The following is a 20,483-nucleotide window of genomic DNA, read 5'->3' on the forward strand; positions in this document are numbered from 1 at the left end:
TAGAGCCTCACCTTGTAGAAATTAGTTGCTAAGGTTGTATTGGTTTTGTGTTGCAAAGTAGGAGAGGCAAATCCAGAAGATGCTTCAGACCTCTCGCACAGTCATCTCTTAGATGCAGGAGTGAGACTAATTGACATTAATTTTTACAGCAAAGTGAAATTAGAGATCTTGGTTCTGCTGTGGTACTGTTTCTTCCCCCTCCCCCCACCCTCCCCGTAAAAGATGGCTGTAATTTGTGGACTTTTTTATTGCATTCTTGTGGCAGACTCCTAGGAGAATAGCCACCTCCTCAGGGTTCTTTTTTATTCTCTATAGCTGTCAGAGACAAATCCTAATCAAAATACTCCATTTCAGCGTATTAAAATTTCCGACTTTAAAGACTGTTATGTAGCACTGGGAGAGCTGTGAAACTCTGGTCATCCATTTTATTGTATCATTTCATAAGAATAATCTGTAGCTGATGCCTTCTTTCCAACTGCTGAATGTTTACAGAGCGTGTGTGCACAGATGAGGGTGAGTGGGATGAAAAGGCCAGACCTTACCCTTCCCTGGAGGGGCTGCAATTAGTGCATTTGTGTCCTTGCAGCTTTTGGACCTCCTGGGATGCAGCTGATTCTCCTCAGCTCAGCGAACCTTAAAAAATAATTTTAGAGGATCCTGGGCTTGGATATGCTGTCCCTGATGCCTCATATCACATCAGGGATATGATGTCCCTGAAGACCCAGAGTCTTGATGTCAAACAAGACTCAGGGTGTGTTGTTTGATCTAAGAAAGAGGGAGCCCCTGGGTGGGGAAACAATTTCCTACATATGTAAAATGTTAAAGTACTTTTTTTTTTTTTAAGGTCTGCCATCTTCATTACATATCAGATTCTGAAATCCATATTCAGGCAGCTTTCTGTTTGGATCCAGCAGACTGCAGTTCCCATTCACAGGGCTCGTAAGCCCTTTGTTTTTATAGCTTTCCTTGGATTTATTTGCAGGGCAGTGTTTTGTTTCCTCTGTAAATCATTTGGAATATATCTTTGCTAGCACTGTAGCCAGAGGGTTTGTATGTCATTCAAAAATAAAAATAAAAAATCTCCACCTACTGAAAAGTGAACAGCATAGCCCTAGCAACCAGGCCGGTGTGTCAGGACCAGAGGAGAGAACATTAAACAAGTAAGACCAAATAACATCATCTCTCTAACAGCCAGGGATGCAATAGAGGTGTCAGCGACAAGATTGATTGCAACTGATAGTGGAGATAACTGCATTTGTATGTTGTCGTGGTTTTGTTGTTGTTGTTTTTGTTTTTTAATGGTGGATTGTAAATATAGCCTCATTGAAGCAGTGCTCATCCTTGTCAGCATGACCAAGGTATTCAGCTGTGAGCCCTAGAAGAGGGATCTGCTTCTTTAGAAAAACAACTGAACAGCCCCCTGCCCCAGCTAGCACTGGTTGTGTATGCACTGAAGGAATAAGGAAGGTAAGTCTTCATTTTCTTGAAAAGCAAGGGGAAACTTATTTTAAATGGTCTGTCAGGGCACTGTCAGTGCTTTCCTTCCAGGTGTGCTCTCAGTGGTATTCTGCCAGGGGTGGATTTCATGTCTGCCTCGCTGTCTCTTTGTGTACTGTGGTTTCTTGTTCATCTGCCGTGTCATAGATCTACCTTTGTTAAAAGGATTTACCTTTTTGTTTCTTCTTGCTTTTGTGAATGAAAGGAATTGAAACTGCTAATCATCTGAAATATTAGCTATTCCTTATTTTCTTAAGGAACTTCAGTGTACTTCTTCAAGATGGCTTTTCACTCATTTCTGACTCTGGTTTTCTTTAGTCACTGCAAGTAAAAGGAAAAAGAAATCTTTGAGTTTTCTGCTAGGTTTTATTTCTATTAGACCAGAGTCATAAAAAGCAAAGCAAATAAAGGAAAATATTTAACAGGAAAGGTTAGTTCTGTTAATGTTCAGCATGAGCTACTCTGAAGCTTTGTGAAGTTGGTTCCCTTCTGTAGGTGCAGTGATTAATCCACTGGTGTTTCAGTATTGTCCTTTCCTATACTCCACAAAAGACTTCTGTCTAATAATTGCATTTCTTTGACTCTCTCCACACTTCCCCTTTCTAGGCTCTTCCTCCTGCAGTTTGTTGTCTTCTCTTGTTCTGTGCAGTTTGGTTCTTTAGTCTGCTGGTGTATGAGGTCTTTTGATTTCCTCCCTGCCCATCCGCTCCCTGCATGCTGGTGATGGTGTGCAAAGGATAAAAGCAATTCTCTGCCCTTACCGGGGAAGTATGCCTTCAATATATTTTTCTATCGCAGTGTTTTTACTTCCTGACTACTAGATGTGATGTACTGTGCTGGGAAGGTGGCCAGAGCAGGATGTGCCATTCTAGACTAGATTTCAATGACCGCTTTTATAGGACCAAATAGCTGGGGAAATGGGATCTTGTTGCGTCATCTCCAGCTGTTTGGGTTAGGGGTTTTTTGTTTGTTTGTTTGTTTTTCTTTTTTTTTTCTTTTGCCTCCAAGTTTCTCAGCTGTGGCATCGTTCTGGCTGCTAACAGACCCTCCACAAATGGTGGAAGACTTTGGAGAGCAGTGTGATTTCGTGGTCTTGCTTCACTAAATTTTATCTTAAAATTTCTCACTGTTGCTCCTGGGGGTGCAGCTGCTTTTGTTGTGGCAGGGGAGGAAGCTCTGCCCAGGCAGACATCTCCCCTGCCTTGGAGGTAGGGCAAGGTGACAGTGGGGTGAATGCTGAAGGACTCCTGGATGCTGTACGTGCCACTGTTTGCCACTGTGGCTCTCCTCAGTACAGCTGTCTTAAGGATTTTTGATAACCACAGACAACCTTTGTTTAGGAAAAGCAAGGATGTAGAAACAGGACGGGTGACTGTGCCTGGATGAAGGGTAGAGGGTGTTTTTTTTTGTTTCTCTGAACTGTGCCTTTATTGTGGAAGTGTAAATTTACCCAGCACCCTGAGCTGGTGGAAGGGGATGGGGAGCAGAATGTGGCCCTCATAATTCACCAGGAAATGGTTGGCGACCTACTACAGCACTTGGATGTACGCAAGTCAATGGGGCTGGATGGGATCCACCCGAAGGTACTGAGAGAACTGGCAGAGGAGCTGGCCAAGCCGCTTACCATCACTTATTGGCAGTCCTGGCTGTCAGGGGAGGTCCCAGTTGACTGGCGGCTAGCAAATGTGATACCCATCTACAAGAAGGGCCGGAAGGTAGACCCAGGGAACTATAGGCCTGTCAGTTTGACCTCAGTGCTGGGGAAGCTCATGGAGCAGATTATCTTGTGTGTCATCACGCAGCACTTGCAGGGCAAGCAGGCGATCAGGCCCAGTCAGCATGGGTCTATGAAAGGCATGTCCTGCTTGACGAACCTGATCTCCTTCTATTGATAAAGTGACACGCTGGGTGGATGAGTGAAAGGCTGTGAATGTGGTCTACCTTGACTTCAGTAAGGCTTTTGACACAATTTCCCACAGCATTCTACTCAAGAAACTGGCTGCTCACAGCTTGGACTGGTATACGCTTTGTTGCGTTAAAAACTGGCTGGGTAGCTGGGCCCAAAGAGTTGTGGTGAACGGAGTCAAATCCAGCTGGAGGCCGGTCACTAGTGGCATCCCCCAGGGCTTGATGCTAGGGTCAGTCCTCTTTAATATCTTTGTCGATGATCTGGATGAGGGGATTGAGTGCACCCTCAGTAAGTTTGCAGATGACACCAAGTTAGGTGCGTGTGTCGATCTGCTCGAGGGTAGGAAGGCTCTGCAGGAGGATCTGGATAGGCTGCACCGATGGGCTGAGGCCAACTGTATGAAGTTCAACAAGGCCAAGTGCTGGGTCCTGCACCTGGGGCACAACAACCCCAAGTAGAGCTACAGGCTGGGAGATGAGTGGTTGGAAAGCTGCCTGATGGAGAAGGACATGGGAGAGTTTGTTGATAGTCAGCTGAATATGAGCCAGCAGTGTGCTTGGGTGGCCAAGAAGGCCAACAGCATCCTGGCTTGTGTAAGAAGCAGTGTGGCCAGCAGGGCTAGGGAAGTGATTGTCCTCCTGTACTCGGCTCTGGTGAGGCCTCACCTCGAGTACTGTGTTCAGTTTTGGGCTCCTCACTACAAGAAGGACATGGAGGTGCTCTAGAGAGTCCAGAGAAGGGCGACGAAGCTGGTCTGGAGAACGAGTCTTATGAGGAGCGGCTGAGGGAGCTGGGGTTGTTCAGCCTGGAGAAGAGGAGGCTCAGGGGCAACCTTATTGCACTCTGTAGATAACTTAAAGGAGGCTGTAGCGAGGTGGGGGTTGGTCTATTCTCCCATGTGCCCAGTAATAGGACGACGGGGAATGGGCTAAAGTTGTGCCAGGGGAGGTTTAGGTTGGATGTTAGTAAGAACTTCTTTACTGAGAGGGTTGTTAAGCATTGGAATGGGCTGCCCAGGGAAGTGGTTGAGTCACCATCCCTGGAGGTTTCAAAAGACGTTTAGATGTAGAGCTTAGTGGTATGGTTTAGTGGAGGACTGGTTAGCGTTAGGTCAGAGGTTGGACTTGATGATCCTGAGGTCTCTTCCAACCTAGACGATTCTGTGAAATTAGCAGTTCCTTGCCCACAGTTAATTTTTTTCCTAAATACAAGGTGAGAAACAAGGGGTGTGCTGTGAGCAGATGTGATACAATAAGGGAGCACTCTGTTCCTTAACACGTTTTGAGCCTGCAGCTAAAATATTTCAGAGGAATTTCTTGTGTTTTTATTTGTGCTCATCACTTCTTGTCCTGTCACTGGACACCACAGAGGAGAGCCTGGCTCTGTCTTCTTCACTACCTCCCATCAGGTATTTATGCACATTGGGGGGATCGTGGGCACTTCCAATTCCCATTTATTAATAGGCTGTTGTGAATTTGTGGGTGCCCTGTGATGTTGGCCCTTTTCCACTTAGAGCTGCAAGGAATCAGCATTTTGTCTAGGGCAGCAGCAGTCCTGGGCTTCTCTTTGTGCTCTTTGCCTTCAGAGAGAAATCCAGCATAGGTTGTTCATATTCTTCGTTCATAAATAACTATATTTGCTATGTTTTAGCAGGACCTGGTTATCAGAACTAGGAAATCCTAAAAGAAAAGGGACAAGACTGTGTTCAGAATTGTCCTGGTGAATGCCTTTTCAAAAACTGAGTTTGCTACTCTTTTTTTTTCTTTTTTTTTTTTTTTAATCAGACATAGAGACACTAGATGAAATATCTTGCAGGAGCTGCATATTATGCAGGCATTCTCCTGCTTTAAGTTTTTAAAAATCAAGGTCTGCCTCTTTGAAGGTTCAAGTTGCCAATTGTGGTGCTACCACATTTGTAGTTTTGCAACACCTTCACTTCCAGGTGCTTTCACTTTTTGAAGTTCTTTTGGCTTTTATAACTCTGGCAACTAAATAAATAGAGCAAGGCATTTGCCAAAACTGCATTAGCCTGTGCTGTCATTCAAAAATTGTCTTAGTGTTTGGACCTGCTTTATGCAAAAAAAAAAAAAAAGTTTTGATCTAGAAGATGAAATGTTTGCTGATGTTTCAGGGCTAGCATTTCAGCAAAGCTAGCAGGCAGCCTCCAGTAAGAGATATATTCCAGCTGGGTCAGACCAATTAGGTGACTCATAGGAGGGAAAATTCAGTTTATAACATGTATTTCTGATGCATAGTAATTTATAACATGTATTTCTGATGCTTTAGTAGACTCTATTCCAGGACTTATGCCAGAGATACTGTGAACAACTTTATCAATTGCTTATGTTGGGGCAAATGTCAGCAGCAATGTGGCCTAGTGCAAAAACCAAATGGCAGGGTATGCAAAAGGTTAAAGCAAGTTTTCCTTTCCGGTGTTTGTTTATCTTTGTTCTGTAACTGTATTTAGAGCAGATGTAGTCTCGCCTGTCCCAGATGAAAGCCATAGCAATCTGGGTGTTTTCAGGGGCTCATGTGTCCATTGTGCTGTGTGGGAAGGATCTGCTGCACCTCTACCCTCTGCAGCCACAGCTCGGACGAGTACTGAAGCACGTGCTTAACTCATAATAGCGCTCTCTTCATGGGTCCCACTGGGATGTTGGCTCTGCTAATTCACCCACGCAGGCAGTGCCTTGGGCAGGCTGGCTTTTCCAGTCTCTACTGGAAATACTTCTCCAGGGACCAGGTCTGGCCTTCAGGAGCTTTGGAGTGAGATCAGATGCAGCGTTTTGGTGTGAGTCTCTGCTGGGAATGATGTCTTCAGGGGGATGTACCATGCACACATGCAATTTCCTTCGAGTCTTGGGCATTTGAGATACCCTGCCTATAGGCAAATGGCTGCGCAGCCAGGACTTCTGGATTGTCAGATATCCAGAACTTGGGCGAACAGTCAGACTTTCCTTCCATACCATAAAATTCACGGGGAACAAAAATACAACAGAGAGACACTTGGTTTATTGCTGAGTTGCTGCTTCCTGTTAGCATTAGAAGGCCTGTGTCTTCTGTGTGTGGCTCTCTGAAGTGCCATCTAGGGTTTCTGAAATGCTCTGCAGGATGCCTCATCAGTGGCATGGACCTGTAGGCTACAAGCTGACCAAAAGTAGGCCCTGGGTCATTAAGCTGGTGCTTTGTTTCTTCAAAATGCCATTTCATGACTGGTAATGAACATCTCCCAGTCTTGTGATCAGCAAATGGCCTCAGTTTTGTTACTGGTCCAGCGACGGTGGTGTCTGAATTCAGACAACATGCAATAAAATTAAATTTTCTTTTGCAGATTGAATTGTAGACTTCAGGCTCTGGATCCAACTCACACGACTGGTGTTTTATGGTTCCTTATGGTGGAGCTGGTGATCATCCCTAAGAAGAGAGAAGATGATGAGTGATGCAAGTGACATGCTTGCTGCGGCTTTGGAGCAGATGGATGGCATTATAGCAGGTAAATGCTTGGGGCTGCTTATTCATTTAGCTGGTTCAGTCCTCCTTTTTCGTACCCAGAAGGCAGAGTTTCAGGCTGAGGAGGTCATATGCTGGTTATTGTGTTTGGCATCTTGCCTTATGGCTTAGAGATTACAAATAAATAGAGTGGAGGGTTGCACAGACTTTCACACACAGACACAGCTAAATGGATTGTAGTTTTCCTCCCAACCTCAATCAAAATGCTGCTCAAAATGGCTGAGTGATGCAGTTCAGCTGGTGCATGCAGCACCATGAAAGCGAATGATAAGGCACGTTTCAAACCAGCATGAGTATGTTTAAAGAGCTGCTGCATGGCAGGAAGAGACAGGTTGGCTAATATCAACTATTCTGTATTTCCTTCAACTTGGAAGAGTTAAAACATGAATTGATTTTTCCTTTTTTCAAAATTGGAATACTCTGGGTATAAGCATGTCATTTAGACCTGCCTTTAATATTAGTGCTTTTTATAAGTACCTGTAAATTTTAAGTGGACAGAGGAGAGGGAATGCAGATTATACAACTTCTGCTTTTTAAGTTGAGTCTAGTGAGTTAGAAAATAATGTAAGTGCACAACACAGAGGAGCAAAGCAGCGAGAAGTTAATAGTTTAATCCTATTCCAGCAGCACTATGCAAACAGCTACCCAAACTGAAAAATATTCTGCAAGGGTAGCAACACAGTCATAAAGTCTTTAATAGTTACATTTAAAATTATTTCCTTTAGGGGAGGGAAAAAAAAGACATACGGTCTGTGCTTTGCTTGAACAACAATTTTTCTATGCAATTTTTCCAAAGATATTAAGAACACTTATCAGGCATGCATGTAAAGTGGATTCAGATGGATCATAGTGAATAAAAATACATATGGAAATTTCTAAAGTCACAGCTTATAAGTAGATACTGTTGCTTGGATCAGATCATGCATCTGTGTTTCCAAGAGCCGAAGTTGGTTATAGCAGGATGAGGTTTAAAACAAAAATAAAATGTGATATTGGGATGTTTAAGTCACCACAGACTTTAACCATGTGTCTGAACATGTCTTATGCTTTTGTGGGGATTTTTCACTCCATTTTTTTTTTTCCAAGGGAATTATGCCTGCTTTTTATTTTTGGCTTCCCAGATAAGACGAATGAAGGTTCGTGGCAGGGCATGTATGGCATAGCTCTGTAGTTTCCCAAAGTTGACAGTACAAAAGCTGATGCTCTGTCAGAAAGACTGTGCTGAGGCATTACAGTATTAAGGTCACAAATCAGTGTGGTGAAATTCTAGTTGGAATTAGCTGGGTTGATTGAAATCAGCCTTAATCCTGAATTTGTAGTTCCCTTCCTTACTTAACATATAGCAACTTCTAATATAGGTCAAACATAAATACTGTGAGTTTATGCAAATAAGAGTTTTTTTTTTTCTTTATTAACATGCGGGTGTCAGTGCTACCATGTTAAACTGTTGGGCTTTAATTTAATTAAATTTTTGCATTGTAGAAGTGATTTAGGTTTTTTGTTTGTCTCCATATATCTCTATATTCTTAAAAAATAAATAAAAAAAAAAATCCAGTGCATTGGAGCAGAGTAACATATTTCTGCACGAGAAGTGCTCAGCACTATTTCCTCTGGAAATCATTGGGGTCTGACTTGGGTCATGTAGTCCCCAAAAGGTGACTCAAAGCATTACCATGTGAGCATGTTCCCTCCGCATAGTTTCACCCTCCAATGTATCCTTGGGAGTGGAAGCCCAGCCCATGCCACAACCTCTTGGGTGCTGTTATGGCACATGCATCTTCTGTCAGATCAGCCCACCTCCTCCTGTCCACTAAAACTGCCAGTGGTGGTGGAATTCCAAATATACATCAGCAAGGGCTTGCCCACTCCATATTGTAGGGTGCTGTGTGGGGAGGGAGGGGGCAGGATGCAGCACCAGTGCCAAGATTGGTTGAGATCAATTCCTACCAGTAGCAAATGCCACATGACACTTCTAATCCTTGCTGTCCATCTCCTGTGGCTGCCTGTCCTACCTGCTTGCCCTGTGCCTCACTCCCTGTGGTTTTGTTCAATGCAGGTTCAAAGGCACTGGAATACTCCAATGGCATTTTTGACTGCCAGTCCCCCACTTCCCCCTTCATGGGGGGCCTGCGGGCACTGCACCTGGTGGAGGACTTGCGGGGCTTGCTGGAGATGATGGAAGCAGACGAGAGAGAAGGGCTGCGCTGCCAGGTCCCAGACTCGACGGCAGAGGCTCTGATTGAATGGCTCCAAAGTCAAATGGTATGGTCTTGCCTCGTTTCACCTGTGTTTTATGCAGGGCCTTTGAAAGCTTTAGGGTTGGTTTCAAAGAACCAAAGGTATAGGGTTTTATTTGGGAGATGCTACAGTGGTGTCGCAGAAGAGCTGTTGCCTAAATACTTTGTGCAACAGGTTGGCCTTCACTTTCTTAGATGTATACTGTGCCTCATTTTAGTGAGCAGAAGTTTTTCAATAACTGGAGTTTCAACTCAGAGGGTTGGGGAAAGTCATCTTTATAGGAGTCAGACACCTAAATGGAAAAAGAAAGTTCTCAATATGAACTTCTCACTAAAAAGCATATTTGGCAGCATATTTTTTATGGTTGCTATTGGACTTCCTTACCTGGTTTATAACAGAATTGAGTGGTGTATATGCTCAGCATCCCTTTAACCTTGAAACCAAACTATATTTCAATTTGCTGTTTGTGGATCTATTAGTTTCTGTTATCCCTGTTTTAAAGATACCTGATAAGGGTGTTCTTTTCCCCAAGCCTTTTTTTTTTTTTTTTTTTTTTTTCCAAAAATCAAATATTATTCAAAAGTGGAGGCTACCTGAAGACTAAACTGGGAAATAAAATGTTGTATTTATCAGGAGGTGAGTTATATGGCAGCACTTTTAAGGAACCACTGGTGTGGCCTTTGGGTGCCCTATGATTGGTGTCTTCTTTACAGGGCCAACGAAAAGACCTCGAAAAACGAAAAGCTCGTGGTTTGTGGCAGTTTGCCTTGCTGTGGAGGCCTGTGTATGCACAAATTTCAATGAAGCTCTAATAGGAAATCAAGGCTTATTTCTGGAGGCTGTGTTTCAGGGTTTAAGTCAGTCTGTGGCTGTTAAAACAGATGAAGTTGTGTGCTTCTGCAGATTTTGCCAAATCTGTCTGTGGCAGCATCCTGGTCCGTCCCCTCCTCTGACACACCAAGATGTTGGCCAAGGTGATGCCATACTGCTGAAATGAGGGTTGCCAGGTCTGTTGAACACAGGTCTGACACTGGACAGGCATACTGCGGTGACTCCGTGTTGCACCCAATGCGTCACTACAGCCAGTAGCTATCAGGATGAGAAACCACCTGTCACCTGATCCTGTCGTGTGGACATCACGCCTCCCCTCAGAAAGGGTTTGTTCACTGTGGAGCTACAGCTACGACACAATGCATTTTTCTCTTGATAAACAGTTTCATCTTGGTGATCAGCTACAGCATGCAACGTTGACCGGCACACTGCTTTCTGTGAGGGGCCCCAGTGCCCTACCAGCACTGCTGCGGCAGAACCTGTGCCCTGGGAGCACAACCAGGTGTCAGGCTGCAGTTGGCTTGGCATGACCTGACGTGCCATCTAGAGGCACACAAGCTAGGCACAGCACCCTGGGAAGAGGTAGGGACCTGGGTTAACATGGCTTGGCTCGCTTGTGCAACTCTTATGGCAGGGTTTGAGGGGAGAGTGCTCTGTTGGTGTTTTTTTCTTTTTTTAAATAATTTTTATTTTGCTCTGAACTACTCATCTGAAAATGCCTTAAACTTTGTGAAACACATGGGAGCTTTTCCACTGACTCCCATGCGACTTAAATCACACCCCTGCTGTTGGTGTGGCAGTAAACATTAAGATCAGGAGGAGGCAGGAATGACATTCAAATCAGATCTTTAAAAAATGCAGAGATCTTGCTGGCATCAGCATTTCCTTACCCTGTAACATACAGCAGTGAACATCGCTGTAACTAGTCTCTGCTCTGTGTGGAGCAGAAAAAAGAGGGACTTAACAGCTTTCATGCAAGTATGGCCTTGAAAAATAAATAAGTGCTCGTATGCCACATAAACAGCCTTGGAAAATTAACTTCTCCCCATGGGGTGCATAGTTATTGGTAGTCTACACTGAGCAATGCTGATCTACCATGTGTTATTCTGGAGAAAAGGAGCCCAACAGCCTGGCTTGAGGCTGCAGTGTCTGCTGAGATTAGTGAGGTGAAGGTCAGTCGTCCTGTGGGGCAGCAAATGTGTGATTTAGGAACGCCTGGCTGTTAGGAGCTGCAATAGTATCCTTCAGACCCCTTTGACATGGATCACCATGTAGCAGTTAGGCAGCAATGGTTTTCATGGTAGCAGTGAGCTGAATCTGGAAGCGGAAGGGCTCTGTTGTGCTGTTCACTTTAGTGCCACCTGAGCACTGAAAATGATTCTGCAAAAGACAGCAGAAATAGCTATTCCATACATGTTTCTCCTCAGACTGCCTCAAATTATTCCCACATACTCTCTCTTAAAACCCCTAGTAGGAAGACTGAAAGTTAGGCTTTGTACTGTGCTGTAGGTGAAGAGTGTAGGATTTACAGGTGCCACCAGTGTCATCAGTCCCTATCTAAGTAGGGCAGGTTTTAGGTGAAGTGCCCTGATGATTTACAGAAAGGCTGTCTGCAACAACACCCATCCTTACAGAGGAAAGGAAAACACCTCCCTTGTGTGAATTGGTTTAATCCTCCACGCGTGAAGAAGTTGCATCTACCAGACTATTCAAATCCACTAGAACTGGTGTATGATGTCCCAGCTAAGCCGTAACCAAGTCTCCTCTGTCTCAGAGGAAAACAAAAATAGTGTTTGCTGCTGCCAAACAGTGTGTCACAAGAGAAAAATCCTCTCCTGGCCTCCAAAGGGAAACCGCCGATGCCCTAGTTGGGAAAAGTGTCTGACAGCAGTCTCCCAGAGTTGCTCACTTCTGTAAAATAAGGCAGAGGATTCAATTTCACCACGTCTGAATGGGCTGCCTTGTGTCCCTGTGCCACTCAGTGACCTATTTCTGCTCCTCACAGTGTGCATGACAGGCATTAGAGAAGTCTGTGCAAGCACTCAAAACGCACTAAAGAGTTAAAGTGCCTTATCCTGCTTTTTTTAAATGGCGAATGCCAGATGGCCACGTGACACCAGAGCACACGTACAGTGCCTGGACATCTGGCAGAGCATTTCCATGAGGAGAGATCAGATGGTTTCCACTATGGAGTTCCAGAGAAGTTGCAAATGCAGCTTTGTCTTGCACAGATAAGCTGGTGTAACTGCAACATTTCCAGTTGTCCATCAACAGCTAAAAAAATATCTTTGCTGAAAGCATGCATATCTCTATGTGCAAATGGGTGGCAAGTGAATGCTGTGATTAAAACTAGAAATTAGGCCATTTGTTCAAAGTCTGGAAAAGGACTTAAGCCTTTTCTAAGGTCTGAAGTGTTGGGACTACGTGCTTTCTCTGGGGACCAGTTGTGAAATCCATAGCCAGATCTCACAACTATTGCAAAGTCTTGGGGCTTTTCAGATTTCTTCTGATCAACAGAAGTGCATTATGATGTGTGGTTTAATAAAACATGTGCTGTACTCTGGATGTGGAGCTTCTGGTCTGAATGTAGATGTGTGAGTGATCTGTAATGTCATTACCAATAACAATACTATCTTAATTGAAATTCTGCCTTTTGCAAGACCAAGGCAACCCCATTGCTTTGGGGATGCTGAAAGTTCCAGCAACTAGAAGCTGACAGATCTATCTCTTGAAGGAAAATTCTCAAAAATCTTGCTCCTAGTCATGAATGTTGCTTCACTTTCTCTTCGGATTAAATAAACAGGAGACATTTTTATTTCTGGTTGTTGTTTTTCTTGACCTTTTTTTTTTTTTTTTTTTTTTAATACTACATGTACTTATTAAACAACCTTCTCAGAAAGAAGAAACCAACTGGATCTTGTTAAAAAGGAGAGTAAAGGGTTACATGTGGGTGGACAGTCCCTTCCCAAACCTAACAGCCAGTTTCTTCAAGCTCCTCATCTGAACATTTATATATGTCCTGTTAAAGTTCATGTGGTGTGCCATCTCCTCTTTAAATTAAGCGCTCCTTGAACTGCAGAGCTGGGATAATACTTTTTCTTTAAAATTCACCATGATCCATAGCAACAAGTGCAATTGTGGTTTTAGCTTCAGAAGTGACTTTCTGTAGCATTGTAAGTTGAATATGAGAGCATTAAAATAAAAGACAGTTAACAGCCTTTAAAGATTTCTCAAAGAACGTTTTCAGCTCATCTGAAGATGATAGGGTGAGCTGTGGTCCCCTAGTGTCTTGTGTAATCCAGAGTGTCCTCTGACAGACCAGCCTCAAATTTTAACACTTTTTCAATGAGTTGATTCTTCCCAAGAGTGGCAAGGAGTAATGAGAGCTAATACAAGTGAGTATTACATTTCTGAGAGGAGTTTTCCTGTCTGGATAAACATAGCTTGTAATCTTCCAAAGATACATTAACGTATTTGGAAGACAAAGCAATTCCCAAGTTGTGGAAGCGGTTTGGTTAGCCAGAAGTTGTCTCATATTTTTTATTCATGAAAAAAATGTCTTCGAACCAGAGTTTGTTGTTTGATTGTCTTAGTGTGGGTGTATAGTACATTCATTTGGCTCAGCTTGTGCTTATGTTGAGTTCAGCTACTGAAAGGTCCTTATGGTAATGTGTGGCATGCAAGTTTTACAACCGAACACCTGTTTGAGATCTCTTCTCTAGTTACAATATGAAAGGAGTCCTGTGATGTTCTCTCAGTCTGCCATTACAAACAGCCTCCCAGTAATACTTTTTGTTCATGAGAGAGCTAGTTGAAATGCAGGACCCTGCTTCTTGCTAAAAGTGATCATCCAGGCTGCTGTGTTTTTAATAGTAGAAGGTGATAAGGGTTCATTAACAGCACATCTTGACTTGGCATATTCATGCATCGCAGTTGAGTTTATCAACAGTGAGAACAACCTGGGTGGTCTTGCAAAAGAGCACAGGGCAGCCCTGATGGCAGAGAATTCAAAAATCACAATTCGGAATCCAAAATGCATCCCTCTGGCTTAAAAAGTGTGGCTTCTGTGCCTTTTCTGTTCTTTTTTCTTCTGGATTATTCAGCATCATGTTTTTGAGATTTTTTTTTTAATCTGTCAAGGTTAGTTGTAAATATTTCTTCTTCGTTATAAAAGCTGTGCTTTTTTAGATAATCATGGGACTCAGCGAGCTAGGCTCTGTGGTCAAAAATAGTAAGGATTTGTTACGCTGATGATGATACTGGTTAAAATGGAACTGAAACACTGGGACGAATGTTAGTTGTTACTGTGGCATTTTGTGTGTTTTGAAGTAGTACAACATAAATTGAGACAAGGCACTGGTGAGATCAGGGACCATTTAGTCAATTTCTTCCTTCCTCTTTTCCTTGGCACTTATGTGTGAATTACATGTGTTCTTCCAGCTTCTCCAATTAACAACCTATTAAGAAAAGCAAACTCCCTCCTGTTTATCCCACAGGTAGGTGAAGGTACCGGTTTGTGCTCTGTGGTCCCTGCCAGTGTGGCGGAGCTGGGCAGGCTCCGGTTGGAAGACGAAGGGTTGAGCTTCCCGGGCTTTGATGTGTTAATTCCCAGAGGAGCCGCTCGCTCCGCCTGAGGAGCGCTGCTGCTGTGCCGCGCTCTGCTTCCCACATCTCCCACGCTGGTGCCACCTTCTCCTCTATCCTTGGTGAGAAGAGGAGACCTGCCCTCATTTAAACTCTCCATCACAGTTCAGAGGAGCCCTGACAGCACCACTTGGTGCAGCGGGCTTCGGCAGCGCCGGGGCTGCTGCTTCCTGCCTCAGCTGCCTGCCACGCTCACTCTTACCCTTACGTGCATGAAGATAGCTGCAAGCAGCATGGAGTATAGCTGGGACATTCACGGGCACTGCATCTGGCTAAATAAGGTAGGGTATCTCTGTTCTGGCTCTTGCTTTGCTCTGAGTGACAAGCTGTAGCTGGGCAGCGCTGTGAGGGAATTGGACGAAAGCACTTTGTCTTTCTCTTGTACAAGATACCAGATGAGCTGCTGTTGAAGAAACTGATTATCTTGAAATGGTTGCATCTTCCCTGTTCAACAGCTGTACTCTATACTTAGAAAATGTTTCAGGTAAATCCCTCAGAGTGAAGGTCTGTCTTAAGCTGACTTTCTTTCGGGTTCCACTTTTATTTTAGGGGAGCTTCTAAAAGATAATGTGGAGGTTTTGAGTGTGGTTTTTTTGTGTGTGTTTTTTTTTTTTTTTTTTTTCTCTGCCCTTTCTGTAGGGAGGAGCTAATCTGTAAACTTTAGAAAAGGCTTAGCAGCTGGTCTGCATGCCTGCTGCTGCAGCATTTGGAACAGGCTGAAAAATCAGTGAGGAGGCATGAGATGCAGGTTTGGGAGGGGAGTGGTGGGCTTCCATGCAAACTGTTTAAACACCAACATGGATCATGTTCAGATGGATTTTACCAGTGTGAATTTGGGATGGAACTGATGCTTAGGAAGAGTAAAGCTGTCAGGGCTCTGTATGACGGGGAGGGACTGAAGAATGCTTTGCTTGGAAAACTGGGAGATTCTGGAGCTGAAACCAAAGGAGCCCCCTTCCAAGGGACTCCCTAAAACTGAGAAAACAGACAAAGCAATGGTAGCTGTGTAGATAACGTGTATTATAACAATCTGAACAACTTCAGCATGTGGATGAGCTCTAATTTAACTCCAGATGGTCAGGAAAGAGATGTCAGAAAAAGCCCACTTGGCCAACTGTTGACTGGGCTGTGGTGGTCAGAACAGCACAATCTGCTGTACAAGAAAATAATACTGTGGAGTGGCTGTGCCTTTTATACAAATCATCTCACATCTTCAGCAAGAACAGCGTGACTTGTTCTGCTTATTTGTCTCAAAAGCAGAAAAGAAAATGAAGGATAATAATGGTATCAACTTTAGCAGGCTAAAAATGAGTTTTATTTTTGAAAGGAGAATTCAGCAATTGAAAGGAAAGTGAGTCTTTTTTTCTTTTTCTTTTAGAAGTTTAAAATAGTAGCTGTTAGAAACTTTCCTATGGTTTGGATTGTGAACTTGTTTCTAGGGAAAATGGATTAAAGAGTGAGGGCAGGGAAGCTGTGAAAGTCTTGTGATGCATCTACTTTTTACAGGAATAATTCCCTCTAGAGGAGTGTGGATTTTTACACTTACATGACTGCAGACAAAGCTTGCACATGGGTTTAGCAGATTAGTAATGGATTGATCTTTAGAGTTTTAAGTGCACTGGGTCTGGTTTTATAAGGCATTTTAAGCAAATGCTTAACCTCAAACTTCTCAGAAGCCTTGGTGGCATAGTGACAACTGTTCTTTTGTTTCTAGGATTAAAATTGGTACTGGTAAACCTGCATTGTCTTCCCATCCAGTGTTTTGCAATTAATCCCTAAACTGAAAACACATGCAAAATCTAACTGTTTAATTGAGGATACATTTTCCTGATGAAAAAGAGCCTTCTTTGGAAAATGGAAAAGCTTGTAAGCTGTGTTAATCCAGTATTGACTTTGATGATACAAATTTAGTCCAGAACTACCAGATGCTCCAAATACTCTTGCAGTTGCTGTTGAATCAGATAATTGCTTTTCTTTTCATTTTTTTAAGCAGAGACATTGCTGTGCCTGGTGAAATAGTTGCTGGGTTCTATCCCAGGGGAGGCTGCTCATCTCATGGGGAGAAACTACCAGGTCTTGCACTCTCCAGCCCTCCTGGTGTTTCTCCATCTCTCAGACCTCCCACCAGCTCCATCTCATCTTATAATGTGCTGCTTTCCCATATCCAGTGTTTGGGCATCTTCCCTCTCCATTTATCTCCAGCCCTGCCTTCTGTCATCATTACTCCATTCTTTTTTTGATCCATTTCATCTCCTCTCTTCCTTCTCGTCCTTCTCTGAGAGTAAAATCATGCCAAGCATCAACTTTGTACCTTTGGGAAAGAGGACAGAGCAGAGGAGAGATGAAAGAATGCATTGCGTGGCCATTGCCCAGCAGTCCCTGATCTTTACACCGCCGCAGGAGGTGCCAGGGCTGCTGCTCAGAGAAAGAGATACCGTGGCCGCTCCGTTGTCATTTCTCCAACTCTCACCTTTCCCTCTACTGTGACTGAGGACAGTGACTTCATCTCTTCATAGCTAAAATGTGTTCTGATATTGCAGGTGTTACAGAGAAGTTACGACATTTCAAACAGCAACCTGATGTTGGGTTGTACACCATGTTTTCTGTTTTCATTATACTACAGGAGGTCTGTTTTTAAGCAAATTCTACAAAATACTTATGGTGACTGCCAGTAAAGACACCTTTGTGTTTGGTTTTGTGGGAGAACAGCCTCCAGTTCTCTTCAAAGTTCTGATCATTTCTTCTCCATTTCTATTGGCAATGTGCAGCTATGGCCTAAATACTCCAAGGGCTTCTATTTTAAAACCAAGAACAACATGCTAAACAAGAAAGGTTGTTCGTGGTGTTGTTTTTTTTTTTTTTTTTTGAGAAATATGAACAGAGTTTAACAACAAAGGTGTCTTAGCAAGATGTTGTGCCTAATGACTAACACTCTGCTTTAACACCTCATCAGTTTTCACAGCATGGTAAAGATATTTTCATTGTAGCATGAAACCAGTGCTTGCTTACCTCTTCACGCAGTGTTTTGTTTTAGTTAATTTGTGTCTGGTTGCATTGTCTAGAAACAGCAAGAGGTTCAGTGGCTGGGGCACTGGTGTGTTCTTTGGGAGGCAGGGAATTGTGTCTTGAGTCTTGCACTCTGATGAGGACATTTGTGTGAGCCCCAGCAGGGACGGAGGGCACCTTTGCACATCAGCTGCCTTTTTGTAAAGGGGAATGAATATCCCTTTCTGACATCAGAGACACATGCTGTGTTGATAAATGTCTTTTGTATTACAAAATGTAGATACTGTACTTGTGGAGGCTTGGTAAGAGCCTGAGAGATACTGGAGGACTTTACCTGAGAATAGAGCTACAGAACAACAAAACTATGAGTGTGTTTGTTGTTTGTTTGTTTGTTTTTGTGCATACAAGTGAAATCACAGGATTTAAAGCATAATGTCCTAGCTGAGCAGCTAGTGAGTTCATTTTGGAAGCTCTTTGACTTGTTTCATCTTAATTTGAACTGTTATGAAACTGAAGTTCTCAACTGGAAATCCTATGGCATGAGCTAAATTCTGTTAGAGGTCAGGATAAAAACAGGGAAAACTCAGAAGCATAGAGTACTTCTGCTGTGGTTTGGTTTCTGGATGGTCAGAAAGACTTATTGGTAAATAATTCAGATATGGAGTATCATTATATTATGAGTTATTGGTACAAATTACTATGGAACATCCTTTCTTAGTATGCTGTAGCTCTCGTAATTTCAGGGGAGATGTTGTGGTCATCTTGTGAAAGTTACACATGGATGCTTGAGATACATGTTTGCTGCTGCACAGAGATATAAAAGCTGCCTGACGCAGCCTTGCTTCCTGAGGACATTGCTAAGGTGAGCTCAGACACTTTGTACCTCCTACTGTTTGCACCCAATCTTTAACTGGTGCTGGTGAGCATTTTGTTCTTCCAGTTTCAAACAAAGGAGATTTTCCTACCACCCAGACTGAAACACAAAACATAGACAAGGTGGTTTATCCAGGAGGTCTCCTGAGGCATGCTCTGCAATGTGGGGAGACAAACTGCTTGGAAGGGACACTTGGAGCAGAAGCGTGAGGCTTGCTGCTCATACACTGGGGTGGGCTCTCTTGGCAGGCTGGTGCCACAGCCTCACTGGGGCACCACAGTCCCTGGCCTTTTTTCTTTTCATCACACGTTGAGAGGGAAAACAAGGCTCCTTGAAGTTGGTGGGAGTCTCAGCGCTGAGCACGCTGGATTTCAGGACAGCTTCTCAGACTACTCCAAGGGATTCATGCAATGATGGGAACCATAATTTCTTTCCTGAGCTGAGATCTGAATATAGCATTCAGCACAAAGTACTTTGAGACTGCTTTGAATATGGATAAAGGAGAATCCTTCTCCCTGCTCAAGAGCATTGCAGTTATTGTGAAGAAAGTTGCTGATTCCTGTGGACTGTGATAGCATTAGCATGTATTTTTGTTTCTCCTTTGCCTCAGGTAGCTTTATAAAGAGATGTGTTTAGAGTGCAGACATTCACCCATACCAAGTAAAATGTACCTGATATAAAAGGATGTCTCTTACTGCGTGTTTTAAAAAAAAATAATCATTTTACTTGCAAGAAGCATAATGCACATTTGGTGGATTGTAAGTTGATTCTTCTTTTCACTTTCTGTGTGTCTCAGGGTATTTGTCTCTCTGCAAGTGTAGTTTCGTGTGGCATACCACTGAACACAAATTTTGTTAACAAATGCTGAATGTGCAATAGATGAATTCCCCAGAACTGGGTCACCAGAAGGCTCTTCCCTTCTCATCTTTAAGCCCCCGAACAACTCTTGTTCTGAACTGTGGTCATGTATCCTCCGTTGATGGTTTATTTGATTTGTAACCGTTTGGGAACTGGGAAATACTTCAAATCTGTTCTTTAACAGAACAGACAAATAGTACTCTGTAAGTGTATTGATAACACTGAATGACATGTAATAGTTGTCCTTCTTAAAGGCAGAATCATGAGCTGAAACTCAGATCTGTGTGCGTTTTGGTTGTGTTAATATTGCAATAAGTTTTTAGCTGGTTATTTGCCATCTTAAAAGAAAAGAGTCTGATTTGCTTTCTGCCTACTAGTTCAGTGAAGAAAACTGATTTTGTTTTGAGTTAAAATAGGATAGTTTTGTCTTGATAAATTCCTTTAAAGTATTAACAGTAAGGCTTCTGAGGCATTTTTATGTGGCTCAGTGATTTTAAGCCTGTGGCTTTACAGATCTTTGATAGTCCACAGACTACAAAAAACAAGGATGTTGACAGTAGACTTAATTTATCCATATATCATTGTTCCACTTGAAAATCATAAGGGTCCACAGATGAGAAAAGGTTAAGGGTCGTTATTACAACACAGTTGCTTATCATTCTTGTCTGTGTTAGTGTTACTGTTAAGTGTTTGGCATTGGAAATTATCTGTGACTGTCACTTGAAGCTGATGAATTTTACTACATGGAAAACTATGGTTGTTGGAACCTGGGATGATGGTAATCAGCATAACCCTTTTGACTTAAATTTACCCTGCCAGTGGGATATGTCTGGCTCATAATACTGTATTTTAAATGTCCTTACTGAAAAGCTAAGTGTTACAGTATTAGATTAGTTTCTGGCATGGAATGATTTGAAAGCAGTACTGAAGAATGATACTTATCATAAGATAGCTGACAATATAAATTTGCTGTCTTTTTCAGACTAATGGACACATATCTGGGAATGGAGATGTATATCAAGAAAGGCTGGCTCGTCTGGAAAATGATAAGGAATCTCTTGTTCTGCAAGTGAGTCATCACCTAAATTATTTTTTTCTGCCCTTGCACTTGTAACA

The 20,483-nt window shown here is 43.0% G+C and overlaps 1 protein-coding gene across 9 annotated transcripts in view; it reads left to right on the forward strand.

Annotated features, from left to right (window-relative positions):
• PPFIBP1 (PPFIA binding protein 1) overlaps window positions 1–20,483 on the forward strand; it is a 117,947-nt gene that overhangs the window by 57,047 nt on the left and 40,417 nt on the right. For all 9 annotated transcript variants that reach the window (XM_084293618.1, XM_084293616.1, XM_084293614.1 and 6 more), the window contains exons 2-4: window positions 6,738–6,899; window positions 8,973–9,178; window positions 20,350–20,436. In XM_084293618.1, the coding sequence (XP_084149744.1) occupies window positions 6,836–6,899; window positions 8,973–9,178; window positions 20,350–20,436 (357 nt within the window). In that variant the 5' untranslated portion in view covers window positions 6,738–6,835. The remainder of the gene's footprint in view (window positions 1–6,737; window positions 6,900–8,972; window positions 9,179–20,349; window positions 20,437–20,483) is intronic.

Source organism: Netta rufina (assembly GCF_964035555.1).
Source record: "Netta rufina genome assembly, chromosome: 1".
NCBI lineage: Eukaryota > Metazoa > Chordata > Aves > Anseriformes > Anatidae > Netta > Netta rufina.